This window comes from Raphanus sativus, chromosome 1 (genome assembly GCF_000801105.2).
Source record: "Raphanus sativus cultivar WK10039 chromosome 1, ASM80110v3, whole genome shotgun sequence".
Taxonomy (NCBI): domain Eukaryota; kingdom Viridiplantae; phylum Streptophyta; class Magnoliopsida; order Brassicales; family Brassicaceae; genus Raphanus; species Raphanus sativus.
Window position 1 is genome coordinate 2,764,035 of NC_079511.1, and position 20,886 is coordinate 2,784,920.

Genomic DNA, 20,886 nt, shown 5'->3' on the forward strand with positions numbered 1-20,886 from the left:
ATGCAACGCTTTTGAAAAGACTCAAGATAAGTCGTCATAGGCTCGTCACTCATGACTCATAGGTGAGAAAATTCCTATATATTCGTTTACATATCAAAAGAAGTATCTAGGGGTGGGCATTTTACCCGATACCCGAACCCGTACCCGAACCCGACCGAAAAAACCCGAACCGAAACCGAACCGAAGTAGCAAAATACCCGAACGGGTATTGAATTAGGAGAGATTGGATATCCGAACCCGAACGGGTAATACCCGAACCCGAATGAATATCCGAAGATAACCGAACATATATATATTTAGGTCTATATTCCTAGTTTACTTCTTTAATTTTATTCAAAATATTTATTTTTATTATGCACATACTTCAAAATTAGATAATTTACATATAATTGGAAAAAGGTGAATTTTTACTCACTTAAAATGTATGTCAAGATTTTTATTTCATGCATTAACAAAAGTTACATCCAAAATTTAAAAATAATAATCAATTTTTTTTTTGTCGACTAAAAATAATAATCAATTTATTATCTTTTATTTGAAAAATGTTATCTTCAAATTTGTTAATCATTCAGTTATTAGAAAATAAAAGTCAGTTAAGTGAAATTTATATTTTTTAAATACAAAAAAAACTTGAGAAATGAAAAATTTAATATTTTTTTTCAAAATCTAAATATCCGAAAACCCGACCCGAAATACCCGAATCCGAACTAAAAATACCCGAACCCGACCCGAAGTAAAGAAATACCCGAATGGATATTACACTCCTATACCGAAATACCCGAAAATCCGAAATACCCGATCCGAACCCGAACGGGTACCCGAACGCCCACCCCTAGAAGTATCTGAGAATCTATATATTTGCTATACATGAAATTCTCTAAAATAGCATCGACGAGAAGTAGATATAACTTCATTGTGAAGTGAACCAGAGAAAATCGCCATAAGGGTCTCTAACGAAATGGGCTGACAAGCCCATCACACTTGTTTTCACCATATATAAGTCCATACATTAACCTAGGAAAAGTTATTTTAACATACTAACTTTCTTTGATAAAATTATATATCTATCTTATTAAAACAGAAACATTCGGTTGGACCTAACATTTATTTTGTAAGTTTTAAATTAAATACACATTTATACTTTATAGTTAAACCTACATTAAATCACTAATGTTCTTTTCTTTATACTACTATCTATGTTTCTAAACAATATACTTATTTCTTTATATTACTATCAATGTTTCCAAACAATATATTTTTTATACTACTATCAATGTTTCCAAACAATACAATAATTAATCTTAGTTATTTTATATCTATCGTTTTCTCTTTAAAATTTTGTAGAAACGTCATAATTTCATAAATTGCAAAATAATGAACTTTAAAATTTGGATTATAAGATTACAAATTATGAAACTATTACAATTTAAATCCAATTAGATTACATATCGGTCATCCATCAGTTCAATCGGTTAGTCTCGGGTTTTAGTGAATTTTTTTAATATGAATATTTTAAAAACCTAAATTGAATTGTCAGACCTCCGGATTAACCGATTTAATCACAATCGGGTTGAATTTGAAAACACTGATTTAAATGCAAAAATATTTTAAATACACACTCTTTAAAAATTAACAAAATATTTGTTAAATTATTAGTAAAAAATTTCATCGTAAAATAATCTGCGCTTCCAAAACGCGGGTCAAAATCTAGTATATAGTAATTCAAAACTAATGTTATTGGAATTATGAGAAAGTCATGGGAAATTCACAAACAATATTACCAGCATCAAAATTTCAATGTTAATAAAAACAAATTATCGACAGCAGAAGCACCAAAACACTAGTACAATTAATAAAAACAAATTATCGACAGCAGAAGCACCAAAACACTGTTTTTATTAGGTAATGAACACAAATGTATTTTTATGTATTTGAATGCTATATTGATAATAATCAATGCACCAGTCCTGAAGTTAGTTTACGTTACGACGATCCACAAAACTGATCAGGAGGAGACGCTTGTTTTCTCTTAATTGGTTTCAGGCCATTGTTACTCTTTGTCGTCGTTTGATCGTTAGTACCTGGTAGATCTCTAGTCGAACCATCATCACTCTTATTCATCTCCACCGTTGAAGAACCAAAGAAACCACCAGCAGAGACACGTGGAAGCGCCATGGTCACAGGTTGTTGCATCCCGGGGAACTGGAACTGTGGTGCGTTGTTAACGGAGGGACCGCCACGGTTGATATCTGGCAAGCCCATTGCATAAGGCATTCCCATACCCATTGCCATTGCTGCTGCCTGGTAATGATGCCCCATACCCGGTGGGAACATAACCGGTGGCATGTAGTAACCAGACGCCATTGACATGAACTGAATAAGATTATTAGCAGTGTATTCTGTTTTTTAAGTCAGTTTTTAGGGAGTAGTGAGAGTGTTACCTGTACTTGAAGTTGAAGTGACTTGAGATACTCGATTGCTTCATCTAGCATCGAAGCTTTATCCACCTTTTACAACCAAAGTAATTTTCAAGTTAGTGAAGCTTGAAAAAATAGTTGCAACAATATAATTCCTCTGTTTCTCAAAAAACGTCATTTCAAATACTTACATTAAAATTAATATTAATTATAAAATTTATTAATCTTTAAAATAATTTTATTTATCTTAAATACTATTCGTTAAATATATATAATTAATATTTAATAAGAATACAAATATATTTCTTTTTTTAATTGACTGTTAAATTAATACAAATATATTTCAATTACAAAAATAACATTTTTGCGAAATGGAATGAGTAAAAGAAAGAAGGAGCCAACCTTGTTGCAGTTTGGTATGAGTTCTTGAAGAGCACGCATCTTCTCGTTAATCCTATCACGCCGTCTCTGGAAATTTGAGGACAGTAAGTCTGTTACCAAACATAACAAATACTTTTGTAAGTTTAGGACATTCATTAACTCACCCTTTCAGACAGATTATGTACTTCAGCCGAGCGGCTTCTCTTTGAACCCATGCCGGTTCGAGATGGAGCTGCTTCTTTTTTTCCATCTCCTGATTCTCCTTCAACATCCTGCTCATCAACAATATTGAACAAGAGAAATAAGCAAGATTTCAAATGTGCATCAAACGATAAAATGAATTTTAGAACTTACTTCACTATGACTATGACATTCAATGTCTTGAACATCAGGAGGATGCTTTCTTTTTAAAGGACTTTCAGATGGACTATTACCCGAGCCAACAGAAGAACATACAACTGCCTTTTCACTCTCTTGGTCTTTTCTATTTGAGTCTTCCGAAACTAGGCAAGCCTTTTGGTTATCCTTATTAGGCATAACAGACTCGTTGAGAACCTCTTTAGCTCCAAGAACTCTGGTCTGAAACACATTCGGAGGGCTTTGAGGACTCTTCTCTTTAGAGCCAGGAGGAGAGTCATTGGTCTTAGCCAAAGCTGCAGTGCGTAAGAAATGCGAGAAGTTGATCAAACCAGGCTTGTTACTAGTTGATGGATCCGGTTTTGCTGGTTGGCTAACAGGAGGATCTCTAGCTCTACCGCTTCCATACAGAGAATGTGATTGGAAACCGTTGAACTGTAATGAAGTAGAATCAGCAGGGGGAGCTGACTCATTGCCATTGTCTCTCCTCTGAAACAACGGGAAAGCATCTTCGCTCTCTTGCTCATCGACAGCAACAGGAGAAACATCATGCAAGAAATCAGAGCAGTATCCATCTAGGGATTGATGATGAGGATTCAGCCACGGAACCAAGTCATCGTCTTGACTCAAACCCGTCATTAGTGAGGGCACTGACATTGGGATCTCCTCCACCATCGTCGTCTTTGAGCCGTTTATGGTCTCTCTAGCTCTCGAAGAGCTTTCTTGTCGTGGTGGTGGAATGTTCCTCGATCTGCTTGACTGGCTTTGAGTTGAAATCTGACCGTTTTCCCAAACCAGCTCAACAACTTCATCCACAGGTCTGTTTTTAAGACACACAAAAAAATAGAACATGAAAATTGATGAAAACTAGAAACAAGACAGTCACGAAGGGAGACAAATGAATGAGAACTCACGGTGAAGGGTTATTGTCTTGAGCAGATTCAAGTTTTGTATTGGTGAGCCTGAAAAGCTCAAACAGAGGCATGGTGACTTGATCCTGAAAAATTAAAAAAAGGTTGAACAATCTTAGACAAGAAACAGAGTTTCTTCACTTGCAAATTGCAATGCCCAAATTAGGAAACTTTAATTAGAAAATTAGAAAAATATATTAATGTCTCTGTCCATGATCAATATGCAAATATAAAAATAGCAGAAAGATTCATATAAAATTAATGCTAATGATTAGTCAAACCAATTGTTAAAAAACAGAGTACTTGAAGATAATTAATCAGCTTAAGAGAAAGAAAGAAAACAAAATCAAATATTTCGTCGTGTTCCCTCATCCTTAACAGGAACACACACAAAAACCCAGAAACAAAACAATCAAAAACATAACAGAGACCTGTCTGAAACCTATCGTCGCTGACCTGAGAAAACAGAGGGGTACTGGAAACTGAAGGAATCGAAGTCGGTGGGGAAGATATAAAGTGAGATCCTCGAAGCATTAAAGAGACATCAATCCAAATGCAGTGTGAATGGAGAGAACAGAGGAGAAGAAGACGGCAGAGAGGGGGAGTAGTGATCTGGAGAAAGTTGGCTGAGAGAGAGAGAGAGAGAGAGAGAGAGAGTAGAAGAAGAGAAGGAGACAAATCGACGCACAAGACGGAGATGGAGAGAAGATGGGGCCAAATAGTCTCACGCACTGTAACAGAGGATTTGATGTTCACAGTCTCTGAGACGCTTTCCTCGAACACTCAACTTTTAGCGTCCGCTCGAATCATTACCACTACTCTTTATACTCTCTATTTTTTTCTCCTGACTAACATTTTTATTTATTTTTGGATATTATTACAACAGGAAAATTCAGTTTTAAGTTTTTTTTTTTGTTCAAATTCAGTTTTAAGTTAAATTGTACTTCTTACGGCCGAAATGAAAATATGTAATATTTCATGAAATTAATCTATCGAATAAAAAATATACGTGTTTTAATGGTAAAGGAATTCCGCTATCCAGAATTCAATTTTGGTTATACAGAAATAAAAAAAAATGGATAAAAAGTTGAAGATAACGTTTTTCATAACAATCTGTAGGTTGTTTTCTGATTGATAGCCACTAAAATGATGTACTTTTCTTCTAAAAAAATGATGTAGTTTGCACTATAGTAGTGAAATGTTTTTTTTAACTATAGTAGTGAAATGTTTTTTTAAACTATAGTAGTATAAAGTGACCAATCAAACCTAGTAACCAAGTATCGATTGGTTTGTAAATATTGATTTAAGTGCTAGAGTAATCTTTTTTCAAAATTAGTCTATTTTCATGTGCTTAATCAAAATGTTGTATTAAGCTGGAATAGAAAAAAAAGTCTTTTTTAGCAAAGAAAAATAGATTTATAAATAGAAAATAAAAGAGAAAGGGACCTAGAGAAGAGAGTTGTGCATCGTTATTATTGAGTCAAATTGACTCTTGCCGACTTCTCTGTGCACATCGCCTGTCTCTGTTACATGGCACAGTCATATGCATTATTACTAATTCATGGTATGTCTACAAATTCTTTAGTCAAATATATACGTAGTAAGTATGAAGTATAATAGTATAGTAGAAAATGTTATCCTTATCTTAAAGTTGCATGGGCCTGGTGATACACTAAAGTCGCGTGATGTGTTATCATAAAGGAACACTACCAAAATAAGCATCTCACCAAGTGGGGTTGATCAGCAACCCTTAATAATAATATAAGATCTTTCTAATCATTACTATTAGTATTTCCCTCAAGTCTTTACTATCCTAATCATCCTTGAGTTTGGGGACTCACTCAGCTAGTTGTATTTATATACAGTGAGTGACATGTACTTCTTTTGTCAACTAGTTTCTAAATCTAAACTAATGAAACCAATCATTTGCTAATTAATAACAATTCAGATTTTGTTTAGTCATCGTATGTGTTATACACTCACTCATACTAACTCAAAACTCTTATCGTATATATTTTATCTTAAAATTTATTTATTCCTTCTTATATGTAAAATACATATTTTGTTTATGAATGCTAGAATTATCTGGTTTAATTATCATTTTATCAATTCTTTGTTCAAAGAAAAAAAAGTTGATCAATTCCTTTTCTAGCTAGCAGTCAATTGACTAGTATGAAATAAAACTATCAGTCGATCACTCATGCAAATTTGACATATGTATAATTTTAGTAGCTACTCGGTTTTGCATGGACCATTGATTGTTGATGTCAACTCGGTAGTTTACCCCCATCTTATGTAAAAATAACAACTGAGAAAATACATAATAAAAAAACCACATAAACCCAAAAACAACCCATCAAGGCAAAATGTTAGGCCAGTGCTCAAAATAATGACAACACCCTGTCCCCCCAAGATGCATAATCCACCGTGACCGTGGAGTAGACCAACATGATTTCATATCTCTTTACTATTAAGCAAAATAAAGATACGCAAAAATCTTTTCTCACCATCGCATAGAAAAATAACATTTTTTGTTTTTTTTTGTGATTGGCCCTTCTCCAACTTAAATTGTCAGTTACGTGTTAAGCATATATCTACATATCAAAAACGACAATTTACGTCAACACATTAACAAATGTATTGGAGGAGACTAGTGATGATCGTAATCCAAAAAGTTATTCACGGCGATGGTGATGGTGAGTGAATATTGGTTATAGATGACTCGAGACATGTGGTGACTACTGAGGGAACGAGATATGTGACTCGTATGATCGTGACATATGCTATGACAATCAAGCAACAACTATAAAAACATATAATATGCGTTTCCTTTGATGCAAAATGCTGGCCAGAACACAATATTTGAGAAAGAATATGTACAGTGTATGTATACACATAATATCTTATGCAAAATGCAATGAACTTGAACACGTTGACACGCATTTCTTGCTGTCTTTATCAAATATGTCCCCACTTCCTTGGACTGTCCAAAAACTAATCAATCACATTCCCAACTACAAACCAAACCAAGTTAATTTTGTTTGTGAGTTTAATGTATGAGATAACAAAACCCAAACCAACACTAATTAACATCTCTACCGCCGACAGTGTAAGATTGTTACTGTACCTTCTTCAATCTTAATCTTGTTGATATTACAAAAGTACAAATCTAAATGTAATAGGTTGGTTCCAAAACTGAATCCCGTAATATCACATAAGGAATAAGGATGATACCAGACAAATTCAGAAGATTTGATAGTAGACCTAAAAGAAATTTCGAAGCGTGGTTGTTGAATCGTATTCATGTGTATTTAGAGAGTCGCGTTGAATTTTGACAATTGTAATAATGCAAAGTTAAATGTAGTGAAGAAGAGTTAAAATGTATTTCAATGGTGTGATCATCGGCCCATTTCAGTAGCTGCTCCACACATCTGCATCCTCCTCCCTCTCATCCGACTATTTAAGCCCAAAAGATAAATAAATACACGGCCCAATAAAGCCCATTTAGGACGCATTTGGTAAATAAACCAATTTATTTTACTTTTCTTCTCCATCGTTACGCTCTTGTCTTCCTCTCGATTGAGTAAACCCTAATTTTCCCAAACCGCAGACACAGAGAGAGAGAGACACACCAATGAATCTCCCGTCATCGACCGCGACGTCGACTTCGGACTCCCCTCACACGGCGTCGTCGACTCCCCCGGGGACGTGCGTCGCTTGCAAAAGCCAAGACTCCTGGGTCATACACTCGGCGCGTCTCCGCGGCATCCTCCGCTTCTACTGCACGCACTGCCTCCTCCGCAACCACCCGGCGTCGTTTTGCCCCACCTGCTTCGCCTTCTACGATTCCTCCCCTCCGCACCAGTCCCGCCGCGTCTCCTGCTCCGACTGCAACTCCAACACTCACATCCACTGCGCGGGAGACGCCAAGTCCCCTCCTTACCGCTGCCCTCCCTGCCGCGACCCCGAAAACTTCTCCTTCTTTCGCCCCGTCGTCGACGAAAACGGCGCTCGGTCCATGGACAAGTCCCTCTCGGAGGCGTTTCTGTGCGCGGCGAAGATCGCAGCGTCGTCGATGAACAAGGCTGTTACTTTCTACAGAAGCGAGGCTGAGAGGAAAGGGAAAGACGCCGCCGTGGCGAAGAAGAGAGCGAGGGAGGCGCTCGAGGACGTGCTTAAGCTCGAGGAGAAGGCTAAGTCGGCCGCCGTTTCGAAGCCTTCGGTGGATGTCTCCGGGAATAGAGATCAGAAGCCGAAACAGAGTCCTGCTTCGAATGGTGGTTTGAAACAGATTGAGAGCTCTGCCACCGCCACCGCCACCACCCAAGTGAAGAAACAGAGTCCGTCTGTAATGCAAGTTAAGCAAGAGAAGTGATGGTTTTGAATGGTATTATCAGTGAATAAACTTGAAACATCTTTTTGTCTTAATAGTGAAAAAAAGGTTTAAGCTTGGCATATTAGTGTAGATTGTGTAAGCGATCTCCTTGTTTTCCGGTTTCTTTTTGATTCGTTTGCTATGTGTAGGAGTCTGTGGAACTGTGTGAAGTGTTAGATTTCTAATACTAATTGCTTCCTCTTTCTGTATCTTTGTCACTTTTTAGAGGTTTGTCTTTGAGGCTTTCATTGGATTTTCCCTAAGGGCGGGCTTCTGTAGCAGTATGAACTCGCTTTAGAACAAGATCAGAGAAGTATATTCTAATTTTATGGTCTATTAAGATTAGAAATCTAGACGAGGAAGACTCTAACTCATAGAAGAAATCGCTAAAAATATTGTCAATTTCATTTGTTGTCACAACCTTACCATTGGCTGAATGAATGTACCATGAGTGTTTTGTAGAGGCAACATCTCTGCGGTTTAAATACATCCAGTAAAATATATAAGTTGTGTAAATACATATATGAAACATGATTCGTATTCTCATAAGAGACATTTTTCTTTGAGGCTAATGATAGTGTCTCTAAGGCTTGACTCGAGAGGAGTGAACTCAACTCCCAGATTTTTCACTTTCTCCACACACACTTCGTAAATGATTTCTTTCTTCATGATATCTTTCATCACACTTTCTCCATTAATCCTAAAACAAAGTCAAATGATCTTACGCTTTTAATTCAATCTTGATTAAGTTTGTGGACTTTATATGATGTCTGATTAGCAAGGATGAAAAAAGGAAAGAGAAAACTCACGTATCAGCAATACACAAATCTGGAAATAGTGCACGCATAGTCTTTTGAATGTCGTTTATCGTCATACTTGTTGGCCCATCAATGAGGTATCTGCCATTGGCCGAAGGAGTCTCCAACGCTTTGACATGAGCCAAGGCAACATCTCTCACGTCCACGAACCTGTAGTTTATGAAGTTGAAAGGGTTCTTACCATTTATCATATCCACAATGAATCCAGCCGAAAAATTAAGTGTTGGTTGCAAAAGTGGCCCGATTACAAATCCTGGAATTATCACGACCATGTCCATTCCATGGTCTTTGGTAAATTGCCAAGCTGCATTCTCTGCCAGAGTTTTGGAGAGTGGATACCATAACTGAAGGAAGAAAAGGAAAATGTGTAAGAGATAATCGAAAATTGATATATCAAAAAAAAAATTTAAAGGACCTTAAATTCGGTGCAGACACTTGGATCAGAGAAGAAAGACTCGTCCACCACGTCGTTTGGCTCCAAAGGGGGTTGACGAACAAGAACCGCAGCAGTGGACGATGTTACAATGACTCTTTTGACGGAGGGAGTTTTCTTGCATGCGTTAAGGACGTTGATAGTACCCTTCACGATTGGATCTATTAGCTCAGTCTGATAAATAAAAACATATTGATAAATTTGCTTTAGACAAACGTTAGAAACGGTTATGCTAATTAATTGTAAAAATTTACAAATTCCACGGCAAACCTGAGGATCCGTGACGATGTACTTGACCGGAGCAGCCGTATGAAAGACAGCGTCACAACCTTCGATTGCTTGCTCGAAGGAACACTCTTCCAGAAGATCTGCTTTGAACAGTTCAAGTCTTTCTTTTGCACCCTCTAGTGCAAGAAGATGTTCTGTTTTCGCCGTGTCCGCTAATGAAAAAAAAATAACATCAAATGTCCTCAAAATGCAACTCTACAGGTCTTACAACTGACTGGAGAAATTAGAAATTATGCATTTGGTAATTTAAGTAAAAGAGTGGAAACAATTAAAAGGGAAGAAGTAAAGAAAAATTAAATAAAATATATACTCGATTTTTGGGAAAAAAACTGAAAAAGTCATCATTCAACAAAACACAACATATATAAGACAAAAGTAAAAATAAAAATAAAATAAAATAGATGTTGGTAATCAAAGAAAAATCAATTTGAACATTATGATTTAATTGGATATGAATTTTAGTGTTTTCCTTTCATTAGAGAGTATCTTTCTATTCATTGTAAAAAGATAATATATGCAGATAAAGGAAAAGAGAAAAAGAGGGAACAAACTTGGGTTTCGAACGGTAGCCCTGACGGTGTAGCCACGGAGGAGCAAAAGCTTAACAATCCAAGAAGCTATGTAACCGGAAGCTCCGGTGACGCAGACCACCTTACCTCCGCCGTTCATCGTCTTTTAGATGAAGAGAAGAGAGTTCAGTAGTAAGTTTTGTAATGTTGGTCAAATACGTATATGTTAGGAGATAAAGTAACTGGTCGTGCATCTTTTGGACTGTTCTACGTGTGGATGTAATGAATTCTACATTGCTTTCGTCCGTTTCATAATTTTAAATGCTAAGAAGTTGATTAAAATTAAAATTTCCTTTTTAATAGATGACAGGAGTTTGAATCTGAATTGGTTACATATTTGACACGTTTATGATTACAATTTTTAATATGTTTTGCAAAATAATTAAAATATTAAATTATCTAAATATGTGACCAAATTCTTCTTACTAAGTTACTAGTATAGTAAATTGTCATTTAAAAAGAATTTAATCCACGATTTACGATTAGGCTACTTATTCTTCATAAACTTTGTAGATGGATGAAACATCTTCAAAAATAGTTATGGTCTATTAGGATTTGAAATATAGATGAGTAAGACTCAACTTAATGAAGAATTCGTAAAAATATCCTCAAGTGTCATTTGTCGTCACAATCTAGCCAGTAACCACTGGTTGCACGTACCATGAGTGCTTTGACATAAGAAAGGCAGCATCGCTCACGTCCACCGTCCACGAGCACATTGTTGTTATGATCGAAATTTCTGTTTTATAAGAGTTGGCCACAACTTATATACATCATAATAAAATAAAAGTTGTAAATACATATATAATGAGCATGATCATCTTCTCATAAGAGACATTTTTCCTTGAGGCTAATGATAGTGTCTCTAAGGCTTGATTCGGGAGGAGTGAACTCAACTCCCAAGCTCTTCACTTTCTCCACATCCACTTTGTAAATATATTCTTTTATCTCAACTTCTTCTATCCTATAACAATGTCAAATGACGTTATGTTTTTAGGTAGACTTTGTATGATGATGATTAATTAGTAAATGAAAAGGATAGGTAACTCACGTATCGGCAATACACAAATCTGGAAATAATTTACGCATAGTCTCTTTGATGTCGTATATCGTTATACTTGGGCCATCCATTATGTATCTGCCATTGGCCGAAGGAGTCTCCAACGCTTTGACATGAGCCAAGGCAACATCTCTCACGTCCACGAACCTGTAGTTTATAGAGTGGAAAGGGTTCTTACCATTTATAATATCTACAATTTTCTCTACCGAATAATTAAGGGTTGGTTGCAAAAGTGGCCCGATTATAAGTCCTGGAACTATCGCGATCAAGTCCATGCCATTGTCTTTGGCAAATTGCCACGCTGCATTCTCAGCCAAAGTCTTTGAGAGTGGATACCAGAACTGAAGAAGAAACGAAATGTGTAAGAGATATTCCAAAATCTAAAAAATGATGTCACAGCAATATCCAAAGGACCTTTGTTTCCAAGCAATAACTTGGATCAGAGAAGAAGGTTTCGTCCACCACGTCGTTTGGCCCCAAAGGTGGTTGACGAATAAGAACCGCAACCGTGGACGACGTTAGAATGACTCTTTTGACTGAGGAAGTTTTCTTGCATGTGTTAAGGACGTTAATAGTACCATTTACGGCTGGATCTATCAGCTCAGTCTGATTAAAAGCAAACATATTGATATATATGCTTTAGAACTTTAAAACGCTAGCAAAAGTTCTGTTAAATGAATCAATAGTAAAATTTGCAATTTCCTCGACAAACCTGAGGATCCGTGACGATGAACTTAACCGGAGAAGCTGTATGGAAGACGGCATCACAACCTTCGATAGCTTGCTCAAAGGAACATTCTTCCAAAAGATCTGCTTTGAACAGTTTAAGTCTTTCTTTTGCACCCTCAAGTGCAAGAAGATGTTCTGTTTTTGCTGAGTCCGCTAATGAAAAAATATAACATATATATGTCGTCAAAATGCAACTCTAAAGTCTTACAACTGAAAAAAAAAAAAATTTACGTACTTAAAGGTGGAAATCAAATCAAGTATGCTCGATTTTGGGAGTATCTTTAGCTAGAGAGTATCTTTCTATTCATTGTAAAAAGATGATATATTCAGATAACGGAAAGAGAAAAGGACGGAACAAACTTGGGTTTCGAACGGTAGCCCTGACGGTGTAGCCACGGAGCAGCAAAAGCTTAACAATCCAAGAAGCTATGTAACCAGAAGCTCCGGTGACGCAGACCACTTTTCCTCCCCCGTTCATCGTCTTTTAGATGAAGAGAAGAGAGAAGTTCATTAATATGTTTTGTAATGTTGGTCAAATACGTATTATATTAGGAGATAAAGTGACTGGTCGTGAGTGTTCCAAAAAAAAAAATTAGTGAGTGGTCGTGCATCTTTGGACTGTTTTAACGTGTGGATGTAATGAATTCGACATTGCTTTCGCCCGTTTCATAATCTTAAAGACTTAAGTGTGCTAAGAAGAAAATTTTGAATTCCTTTTTGAAAAATAACAGGAGTTTGAATCTGAATTGGTTAAAAAAAAGAATCTGAATTGGTTACATATTTGACACGTTTATGATTACAAACTTCTAATATATTTGGCAAAAGAATTATAATATTAAGTTATCTAAATATGTGACCAAATTCTTCTTACTAGTATAGTAAATTGGATTTGGAAATAATTTAACCCACAATTAGGTTTCTTATTCTTTACAAACTTCACAGATGAATGAAAAATCTTCAACAGTATTTATGGTCTATTTTTCTGAAAGTATTTATGGTCTATTAGGATTTAAAATCTAGATGAGCAAGACTCAGAACTTATTGAAGAACTCGTTCAAAATTTCCCAAATGTCATCTGCCGTCACAATCTACATTTGGCTGCATGTATCATGAGTGCTTTGACATGAGAGGCTGAGGGGTAACATTCTCACGTCCACGACTTAAATACATCCAATAATACTAATACAGAAGTTGTAATACATATACGTGATCATATTCTCATAGGAGACATTTTTCTTTGAGGCTAATGATAGTATCTCTAAGGCTTGATCTCAGAGGAGTGAACTCAACTCCCAAATTCTTCACTTTATCCACACATATTGTGCAATTGATCCCATCCATGAGACCTTCTCCATTCCTAAAACAAAGTCAAAAAATCTTTTGTTTCTTGGTAATCCCCTTGATAAAGTTTATGGTATGATGATTAATAAGGAGGAGATGAAAAGAGAGAACTCACGTATCATCAATACACAAATCTGGAAATAATTCACGCATAGTCTCTTTAATGTGGCTTATCGTCACACTCGGGCCGCTGATAATGTATCTACCATTGGCAGAAGGAGTCTCCAACGCTTTGACATGAGCCAAAGCAACATCTCTCACGTCCACGAACCTGTAGTATCTACAGTTGAAAGGGTTCTTACCCTTTACCATATCCACAATGATCTCTACCGAAAAGTTAAGGGTTGGTTGCAAAAGTGGGCCGATTATAAATTCTGGATTTACCACGACCATGTCCATTCCGTTCTCTTTAGCAAATTGCCATGCTACATTCTCTGCCAATGTTTTGGAGAGTGGATACCATAACTGAAGAGGAACGAGAAACGTTTAATTAATCTAATTCTCAAAATTGATATGTCACAAAAGAAAGAAAAATCGAAAGGACCTTTCTTTCCATGCAAACACTTGGATCAGAGAAGAAAGTCTCGTCCACCACATCGTTTGGCTCCAAAGGGGGTTGACGAACAAGAACCGCAGCAGTGGACGATGTTACAATGACTCTTTTGACGGAGGAAGTTTTCTTGCATGTGTTAAGGACGTTAGTAGTACCCTTTACGGCTGGAACTATTAGCTCAGTCTGATAACATTTTAATAAATTTGTTTTAGGACTTCAAAACAGCTCTGTAAATTAGTAGTAAAATTTGCAAGTTCTATAACAAACCTGAGGATCCGTGACGATGAACTGAACCGGAGAAGCCGTATGAAAGACAGCGTCACAGCCTTCGATAGCTTGCTCGAAGGAACAGTCGTCCAAAAGATCTGCTTTGAACAGTTTTAGTCTTTCTTCTGAACCCTCAAGTGCAAGAAGATGTTCTGTTTCCGCCGGGTCCGCTAATGAAAAAAAATCAACATATAATGTCGTCAAAATGCAACTCTACAAGTCTTACAACTGATCGATGTGCCTTGGAGAAAATTAGAAAATCCCATGTTTAATAATTTACTCAAAAAAATAATTTACTCAAAAGAGGTAGAAGAACTAAAGAAAAAACTAAATGAATGCTTCTATTATAGTAAAATAAAATAAAATGGATGTAGCCAATCAAAGAAATTTCATTTTGAACTTTATGAATTATAATTGGATATGTATTGTAGTGTCTTAGATGATGCACTATCTTTTCAAACCTTTGATCATATACCGAAATGAGACAAAACCAAGGAAAATCCATCGGCCGACCCTAATAATTAGCTTCATAATTATTTTTTTTTACAAAAAGAAAACATGCATTAGAGTCTCCATCTGTTTGAGTTGAACTAATTTTTATCATCCCTAACACTTGAAGTCTCGTGTCTTGGATGAGAGAGGAGGAAACAAACTTGGGTTTAGAACGGTAGCCCTGACGGTGTATCCACGGAGGAGCAATAGCTTAACAATCCAAGACGCTACGTAACCGGAAGCTCCAGTAACGCAGACCACCTTTTCTCCGCCGTTCATCTCTCTTCTCTCTATTTGATAGTAAATTGTTTTAGATGATTTAACGTTTTACCAAAAGAAGAAAAAAAAATTGTTTTAGATGAAGAGAAGAAAATGCTGTCACCGATGGGTTTTGTAATTTTGGTCAAATACGTATTACGTGGAGGTATAAGTGAATGAGTGGTTGCAGAGTGACATAAGCCACTTGTGTACATCTTTTGGACTGTTTACCGTGTGGATGGGCATGGACTGTCCGAATTGGTTACATATTTTGACACGTTTTATGGTTTCAGTTTATACAATATGTTCGGCAGTATAATTAAAGTATTGAGTTTTTACAAGTGTATAAATTAATTCTTACTAGACTATAGTAAATTGGCATGTGAAATAATTTGATCCCCAATTAGGCTATAAACTCATAGATGGTTGATGCAGCTTCAAAAGCCTATAAATCATATTATTTCTTTTGAAGATTTTTTTTGTCGACTGCCAATACTTATTTAAACCAAGTTCTAATCAGACAAAAATATTCGGAATTCTTTTTTTTTTTGTCGAATTCGTAATTATATCCACTGAATATGACCAATCTGTCTCAAATCAGATCCAGAGGATGTGCATGTCTCCATATATGATGTTGCCCAAAACAATCTTTCTATCTGTAAGGTCAAGAAACTTTTATTGAAAGATTCAGATTCAATATGATCTTTGAGATTCCACTCTAATCTAGTAATTATGCCATTGTCGGTTTATAAGGTATCAATCTGAAAAATTGAATTCGATATCTAATGGATGTTACACTCCAAAATTATGTTACGAGAATTATTTAAATCTGGGTTTTTCTCCGTAACCTTTTCTGGTTAGCTTTTTTTAACTTTCTATTTCAGAGAAAATAAAGTTGAGAGTATAGACTCGATAGTCTTTTTCTATTAAACAGTTTGTTGTTTTTGCCTTTTAAATGTACCAAACAGATCTATGAAAATGTGTCCAATTGTGATTTCAAAAGAAACTTCTTATTTCCAAAAAAAATATTGTAAATTTCAACAAAATGTAGATATGATAAGTTATGTAAGAAGACAGTTGCCCTTTGAGGATATCAATAGTGTCCCTGGGGTTTTCTTCAATAGGAGTGAACTCAATTCTAAAAACTCTTCACTTTTTCCACACACCTATTGTTTGCCATTCCATCTAAGACTAGCTCGTTGGAAATTTGACAGTTTATAAATAGTTCCAATTCCCATATTAGTGTCTAAAATTTAATATTAGCCTCCGTATTTGAATGATAAACAAACAATAGATTGATAAACAACAGTTATGAAATAATTTAATTATTTTGAATGATAAAAATACAAATAGATGTTGCCGCGCTTCAGTCAAACCCTAGCAAGTAGCAACTGAAACCGTGCCCGCCTGATGCTTAGGAGTCGTTTGCTTTAAATGACACAAAAACCGAAGCACCAGGCTCCGGTTACACCGAAGCAAAGCTTTTTTACTACACCTCTAATCCGAACCTAAATGAATACAGACCGCATCCAGGCTCGTTTTCTCTGTCTTCTTTCCTCCTCTAGAGAAATCACAAACTTGAGAGAATCTGCAAAATTGATTCTTCGGTTCTTCTTCCTATAAAACCAAAATAACCTAAACTTTTCAATCGTTAGATGAGATTACACACACTCCGGGGAGCTGTTGAGCACTGACGGCGATGGAGACTGGTGTGGGTCACGTGAAAGTTTGGATTTTTAGGGTTTGAAGATTCCAAAAAAAAAGCAGTTCAAATTTTGAATAAAGGTCACCTCTTTTTTTTTGGCTGTATACTTCAAAAGTCTTTGTCTTTATCTATCTAGCTTAGAGCTTTTAAATTGAATGTTAGAAGGATTTAATTCTTGCGGACAGATTTTTGAATCCACATTCTTAATTATCATCCGAGATTTGGCATTTTTCGTATTTTTATTCGAGATTTTCTTCCTTATTATGTACAGGCTCAAGTGATCTTCATTCAAATGGCAAATTCAGTTAGCTTAAGAGAAGAGGATCCTCTGTTGAAGGATCTGAGTGAGAAGAAGCAGAGTTTCAGGAGAAATGTTGTGTCTTTGGCTGCTGACTTGAAACAAGCAAGGACTCGTCTCGCTGAACAGGAGCGTTTCTGTTCACAAGAAGCCATCTCGAGGCAGGCAAGCAAAGCAAAGCTCGTTTATATTAGAGTCACTTTCTCTTAAAAAGATTTTTTTTGGTTTCAAAGTTGAGACTTTTGGTGAGTTTTTAATATATTGTGGTGTGCTTTTATACATGATGCAGGAAGCAGAAACAAGAGTTAAGAGGATGGAAGATGAAATGCTCGAACTTTCTAAGGAATTAAACAAGAAAGTTGAGCAGATCCGTGCCTCGGATGTTGCTACTGAGAAGGTTCTTGATTTGTCTTTTTTCTCTACTTTGCTTGGTTCTGTATTTGTTAACTTATCAATTTATCTTTTTTTATCTGTGTAGTATGTGAAGGAACTAGGTGATATCAAGTCACAGCTTGCAGCAACACATGCAACTGCAGAGGCAAGTGCTTTGTCAGCTGAATCAGCTCAGTCTCAGTGCATACTGCTCTCCAAACATTTGCACGAGAGGACTGGTTCATTAAAAGAGCAAGAGGACCAAGTAACTCGACTCGGTGAGCAGCTAGAGAATCTACAAAAGGAGCTGAAAGCTAGAGAATCTTCACAGAAGCAGCTAAGAGATGATGTTTCGAAAGTTGAAGGTGACATTATGCGTGTTGCACTTGCATCAGAGGTCAATACAAAGGAGAATTCGGAGCTAGATGAAGATTCTCCAAAGAATTTTGAAAGAATCGACAAACTTTTGAGGGTTAAAGATGACGAGATAGCAAGACTGAGAGATGAACTAAAGATTATATCTGCTCACTGGAGGTTTAAGACACAGGAGTTGGAAGATCAGGTAACGAAACACATGCTGCTTTTAGCTTCTCTTGTTTCTATGGCTTCTTTAATGCATGCGTTTTATTCATGGAGCAGGTGGAGAATCAAAGGAGAATTAACCAAGAGCTTAAAAAGAAGGTGCTGAAGCTAGAGTTTTGCCTTGGCGAAACACGCATCCAAACTCGAAAACTTCATAAGGTAAAAACTTCACTTTGCTTTTTGACTTTTAGCATTGTAATTTATATGATTACAGTACCAATTGAGTTGTTTTTCTACGGATTGTGTAGATAGGAGAGCGAAACGACGTGGCGATACAAGAACTCAAGAAGCAACTGGCTGCGAAAAAGCAGCATGAAGCTGATCCTTTTAGCAACCAAAACTTCTGGGACAAATCAGGTTTCAAGGTTGTTGTCTCCATGTCGATGCTGATTTTAGTTGCCTTTTCTAGGCGTTAAATTATCGAAAGAATTCATCTTAGATTATGTATCAAAGTAGATAGACAGTATCTATCCTACATTGTATGAAGGATTAAGTTCACACCTCTTTGTTCCTAATGAGAGATGCTTAGAAGGAAACAAACGGAAGTTTTCTGTACAAAACCGAAACATGAGCGTTGAATCAAACAAATTTATAATGTCTTACATCCCTAGCTTCTTCGTAAGATACTCTAAGAGCTTAAGCTTGTTGAACACTATCTCATAAAACTAATTCAACTCCTATATATTTCTACTTTCTAATGAAATAGCACTGCGTGAAGAATCATTGTCACCACCACAGTGTGACCATAGTGAAGCTGCAAGTAGGCAGACTCTGATAATGTTGGATTGTTCCCACTAGGCGAACCATCAAACCCGTAAACCACCGGAGGACCTCCTGTTAGTGGATTGTTCATAGTGTTTGGTAAAGGATTCGCTGGGTTAAAAACTGCTGGTGGAGTTCCAACCCTTGAATATTATAAATAAGAGATACATTTTCAGTTTGGCATTGAGACAAGAACAAGAGTGGTAGAAAGAATGTCTTTATCTTACCCGATTATCCCACCTCCTGTTGGTATTATTGGTGTTGATGTGACAGGAGGCTGGTTCACTGTTTGTGTTGATGGAGTTGGCGTTGTTGACGTTGATGAGCCTGTCTGGTAAACGCAAGAACCAGTGCCTGTTTTGAAACAAAAAATTTGTTCAGACATATGGTTGGAAAAACAAGAAACAGAGTATCTATCCTCTGTTTTTTTTTTTTGTCTCTCACTCACTTGGGTTGGTGTTTACAACGGAGGCTGCACCGCCAAAATCACAGCTTTGTGGAGATGGATTCTTCTGGTAATAGTTGTTGAAGGCAAACGAGGCATGGTTCTGGAGACTGATAGGCGAATAACAGTTGCCTCCTTGCTGTATCTGAGAGCAATCAGCTCCACCTAAACCGCATGCATAGTCAAGAGCCAGTTGGAGTGAGGTTTGAGAGGCTCCGGGCTTTGCCACGCACCAGGTTTGACCTGAAACCGAAGGAGAGTTTGAGGTAAAAGGCGGTGGAATGACGGGAACCGGAACCGTCCCTGAGGGTTGTGTTGGAGGATACTGAGTCACTGGGTTGGTCACAGGTGGTGTGAGTGTAGCAGGGACTGTTGTGACCGGAGGGGTAAGGGTTGTGGTAGGGTTTGTTGGTGTTATTGTCACAGGAGGAAATGTAGTAACCGGTGGTGTAGTTGTAGGGTTTGTTGGGAAGACCGTTGGTGAGTCAAAGACATCATGAGTTGTAGTTGTTGAGGAACAGAGTGAGACGAGAGAAAGAAACAAGAAGAAGTAACTCTGTTTCGCCATTAGAGCTTGAGATTAGCTTTAAATTTTTCTTGTGTTTATAAGTACATAATGGTGTGAAGATGTGACTAAGAAAGGAGCACAAAAGCTTTGAGATTCTCTTGAGAAAATTTGGGGAAGAAGCTGACTGTATTTTACATGCAAAAGTGACTATGTAAGAAGAAATAAAAGAGAAAAGATTTTTGCTTTGCTATGAAGTCTTTTATGATTTGGCATGTGCCTAATCTCATCTTTATATATGTGTGCAAAGATATAAGTTTTTTTGCCTTATGTTATCAAAAGAAAAAAACCATATTTGTCAGATCCGTTTCAGACATAAGCATATGCAAAAAGAAAGAAGCTGCAAATTGGTATTTATATATCTTTTTTCTCTTAGCCAAAAAGGAGAAAAAGGAAGAGAGTGGTGCTGCAGATTAAGATCATGAGATTAAATAATACAAAGGCTGATCTTTTGCTTAGCTCAGCAAAACCCACAAAAGATTTAAAGAAACCTACAAAGCGGAAAGTGATTGAAAAAAGCAGCTATGTTAGCTGTTTGTTTAATGAATTAATTAATTTTCCTAATTTTAAAAGCTATACTCTACACGTTTGAAAATGGTTCTTTGCTCATTACACAATGTTTTAGTGTGTGTCCAACTTGTTCTTGAGATAAGAAGATGTATTCATGCAAGTAGGGACAACCCATGTGGAATGGGTGGATCTTGATACTATCGTCTTAAAAGAATACATGGGTTCAACAGTAAAGCTACCACTAAGCTATTGTCACATACAAAAAGAAAACAAAAGAGTTAACGTTAGTTCTTGAATTCATTTGCAGAGAAAAAAAAATCAAGACTGGTACAGATAATACATCCCTTGAATTAAAGCTTCTGGCCCGGGAAGGTGGGAGAAATTCGATCTAAAGCTTG

General features: G+C 36.6%; 7 protein-coding genes across 9 annotated transcripts; 2 read left to right on the forward strand and 5 right to left on the reverse strand.

Moving 5' to 3' along the window:
* Positions 1-1,830: 1,830 nt before the first annotated feature.
* Positions 1,831-4,866, reverse strand: LOC130508993 (transcription factor PIF3-like). Of its 2 annotated transcripts, none has more exons than XM_057004506.1 (7): positions 4,523-4,866; positions 4,070-4,152; positions 3,153-3,975; positions 2,963-3,070; positions 2,820-2,885; positions 2,442-2,507; positions 1,831-2,373 (listed from the first exon to the last, which is right to left on the reverse strand). In XM_057004506.1, exons 1-7 carry the CDS (start codon positions 4,598-4,600, stop codon positions 1,984-1,986), a joined length of 1,614 nt encoding a protein of 537 aa, XP_056860486.1. In that variant the 5' UTR covers positions 4,601-4,866; the 3' UTR covers positions 1,831-1,983. The 2 variants fall into 2 exon arrangements, with proteins under 2 accessions (XP_056860486.1, XP_056860490.1); XM_057004510.1 differs by having other exon boundaries at positions 4,498-4,866.
* Positions 4,867-7,610: 2,744 nt separating this feature from the next.
* On the forward strand, positions 7,611-8,806 carry LOC108813456 (uncharacterized). Its single transcript, XM_018586018.2, has 2 exons — positions 7,611-8,453; positions 8,668-8,806. The coding sequence occupies exon 1, from the start codon at positions 7,701-7,703 to the stop codon at positions 8,439-8,441; it is 741 nt and encodes a 246-aa protein (XP_018441520.1). The 5' UTR covers positions 7,611-7,700; the 3' UTR covers positions 8,442-8,453; positions 8,668-8,806.
* Positions 8,807-8,815: 9 nt separating this feature from the next.
* Positions 8,816-10,703, reverse strand: LOC108813430 (phenylacetaldehyde reductase). The gene is made up of 5 exons (XM_018585987.2): positions 10,532-10,703; positions 9,963-10,132; positions 9,675-9,866; positions 9,251-9,603; positions 8,816-9,141 (listed from the first exon to the last, which is right to left on the reverse strand). Exons 1-5 carry the CDS (start codon positions 10,647-10,649, stop codon positions 8,985-8,987), a joined length of 990 nt encoding a protein of 329 aa, XP_018441489.1. The 5' UTR covers positions 10,650-10,703; the 3' UTR covers positions 8,816-8,984.
* Positions 10,704-11,267: 564 nt separating this feature from the next.
* LOC108813439 (phenylacetaldehyde reductase) lies at positions 11,268-12,860 on the reverse strand. Its single transcript, XM_018585999.2, has 5 exons — positions 12,699-12,860; positions 12,322-12,491; positions 12,024-12,215; positions 11,601-11,950; positions 11,268-11,513 (listed from the first exon to the last, which is right to left on the reverse strand). The coding sequence occupies exons 1-5, from the start codon at positions 12,814-12,816 to the stop codon at positions 11,375-11,377; spliced, it is 969 nt and encodes a 322-aa protein (XP_018441501.1). The 5' UTR covers positions 12,817-12,860; the 3' UTR covers positions 11,268-11,374.
* Positions 12,861-13,431: 571 nt separating this feature from the next.
* On the reverse strand, positions 13,432-15,390 carry LOC108857297 (phenylacetaldehyde reductase). Of its 2 annotated transcripts, none has more exons than XM_018631264.2 (5): positions 15,153-15,388; positions 14,500-14,669; positions 14,224-14,415; positions 13,795-14,144; positions 13,432-13,695 (listed from the first exon to the last, which is right to left on the reverse strand). In XM_018631264.2, the coding sequence occupies exons 1-5, from the start codon at positions 15,268-15,270 to the stop codon at positions 13,557-13,559; spliced, it is 969 nt and encodes a 322-aa protein (XP_018486766.1). In that variant the 5' UTR covers positions 15,271-15,388; the 3' UTR covers positions 13,432-13,556. The 2 variants fall into 2 exon arrangements, with proteins under 2 accessions (XP_018486766.1, XP_018486772.1); XM_018631270.2 differs by having other exon boundaries at positions 13,471-13,715; positions 15,153-15,390.
* Positions 15,391-16,753: 1,363 nt separating this feature from the next.
* LOC108809341 (nuclear envelope-associated protein 3) lies at positions 16,754-18,808 on the forward strand. The gene is made up of 6 exons (XM_018581523.2): positions 16,754-17,034; positions 17,226-17,417; positions 17,542-17,649; positions 17,731-18,186; positions 18,264-18,365; positions 18,455-18,808. The coding sequence occupies exons 2-6, from the start codon at positions 17,247-17,249 to the stop codon at positions 18,620-18,622; spliced, it is 1,005 nt and encodes a 334-aa protein (XP_018437025.1). The 5' UTR covers positions 16,754-17,034; positions 17,226-17,246; the 3' UTR covers positions 18,623-18,808.
* LOC108809449 (PLASMODESMATA CALLOSE-BINDING PROTEIN 4) lies at positions 18,624-20,352 on the reverse strand. The gene is made up of 3 exons (XM_018581622.2): positions 19,417-20,352; positions 19,196-19,322; positions 18,624-19,111 (listed from the first exon to the last, which is right to left on the reverse strand). The coding sequence occupies exons 1-3, from the start codon at positions 19,979-19,981 to the stop codon at positions 18,901-18,903; spliced, it is 903 nt and encodes a 300-aa protein (XP_018437124.1). The 5' UTR covers positions 19,982-20,352; the 3' UTR covers positions 18,624-18,900.
* Positions 20,353-20,886: the final 534 nt, after the last annotated feature.

Excerpts from the sequence above, each read along its gene's own strand:
- LOC108809449 (XM_018581622.2), bottom strand. The coding sequence starts at position 19,981 with ATGGCGAAACAGAGTTACTTCTTCTTGTTTCTTTCTCTCGTCTCACTC. Across the intron at positions 19,323-19,416 it reads CGTTGTAAACACCAACCCAA|GCACTGGTTCTTGCGTTTAC; the intron begins GTGAGTGAGAGA and ends GTTTCAAAACAG. Across the intron at positions 19,112-19,195 it reads ACAGGAGGTGGGATAATCGG|GGTTGGAACTCCACCAGCAG; the intron begins GTAAGATAAAGA and ends ATAATATTCAAG.
- LOC108813456 (XM_018586018.2), top strand. The coding sequence starts at position 7,701 with ATGAATCTCCCGTCATCGACCGCGACGTCGACTTCGGACTCCCCTCAC.
- LOC108813439 (XM_018585999.2), bottom strand. The coding sequence starts at position 12,816 with ATGAACGGGGGAGGAAAAGTGGTCTGCGTCACCGGAGCTTCTGGTTAC. Across the intron at positions 12,492-12,698 it reads GGCTACCGTTCGAAACCCAA|CGGACTCAGCAAAAACAGAA; the intron begins GTTTGTTCCGTC and ends TTTTTTCATTAG. Across the intron at positions 11,951-12,023 it reads GTTATTGCTTGGAAACAAAG|TTCTGGTATCCACTCTCAAA; the intron begins GTCCTTTGGATA and ends TTTCTTCTTCAG.
- LOC108813430 (XM_018585987.2), bottom strand. The coding sequence starts at position 10,649 with ATGAACGGCGGAGGTAAGGTGGTCTGCGTCACCGGAGCTTCCGGTTAC. Across the intron at positions 9,867-9,962 it reads ACATCGTCACGGATCCTCAG|ACTGAGCTAATAGATCCAAT; the intron begins GTTTGCCGTGGA and ends TTTATTTATCAG. Across the intron at positions 9,604-9,674 it reads GTGTCTGCACCGAATTTAAG|TTATGGTATCCACTCTCCAA; the intron begins GTCCTTTAAATT and ends TTCTTCCTTCAG.
- LOC108857297 (XM_018631264.2), bottom strand. The coding sequence starts at position 15,270 with ATGAACGGCGGAGAAAAGGTGGTCTGCGTTACTGGAGCTTCCGGTTAC. Across the intron at positions 14,670-15,152 it reads GGCTACCGTTCTAAACCCAA|CGGACCCGGCGGAAACAGAA; the intron begins GTTTGTTTCCTC and ends TTTTTTCATTAG. Across the intron at positions 14,145-14,223 it reads GTGTTTGCATGGAAAGAAAG|TTATGGTATCCACTCTCCAA; the intron begins GTCCTTTCGATT and ends GTTCCTCTTCAG.
- LOC130508993 (XM_057004506.1), bottom strand. The coding sequence starts at position 4,600 with ATGCTTCGAGGATCTCACTTTATATCTTCCCCACCGACTTCGATTCCT. Across the intron at positions 4,153-4,522 it reads GTACCCCTCTGTTTTCTCAG|GATCAAGTCACCATGCCTCT; the intron begins GTCAGCGACGAT and ends TTAATTTTTCAG. Across the intron at positions 2,374-2,441 it reads CACTTCAACTTCAAGTACAG|TTCATGTCAATGGCGTCTGG; the intron begins GTAACACTCTCA and ends AATCTTATTCAG.
- LOC108809341 (XM_018581523.2), top strand. The coding sequence starts at position 17,247 with ATGGCAAATTCAGTTAGCTTAAGAGAAGAGGATCCTCTGTTGAAGGAT. Across the intron at positions 17,418-17,541 it reads AAGAAGCCATCTCGAGGCAG|GAAGCAGAAACAAGAGTTAA; the intron begins GCAAGCAAAGCA and ends TACATGATGCAG. Across the intron at positions 18,187-18,263 it reads CACAGGAGTTGGAAGATCAG|GTGGAGAATCAAAGGAGAAT; the intron begins GTAACGAAACAC and ends TTCATGGAGCAG.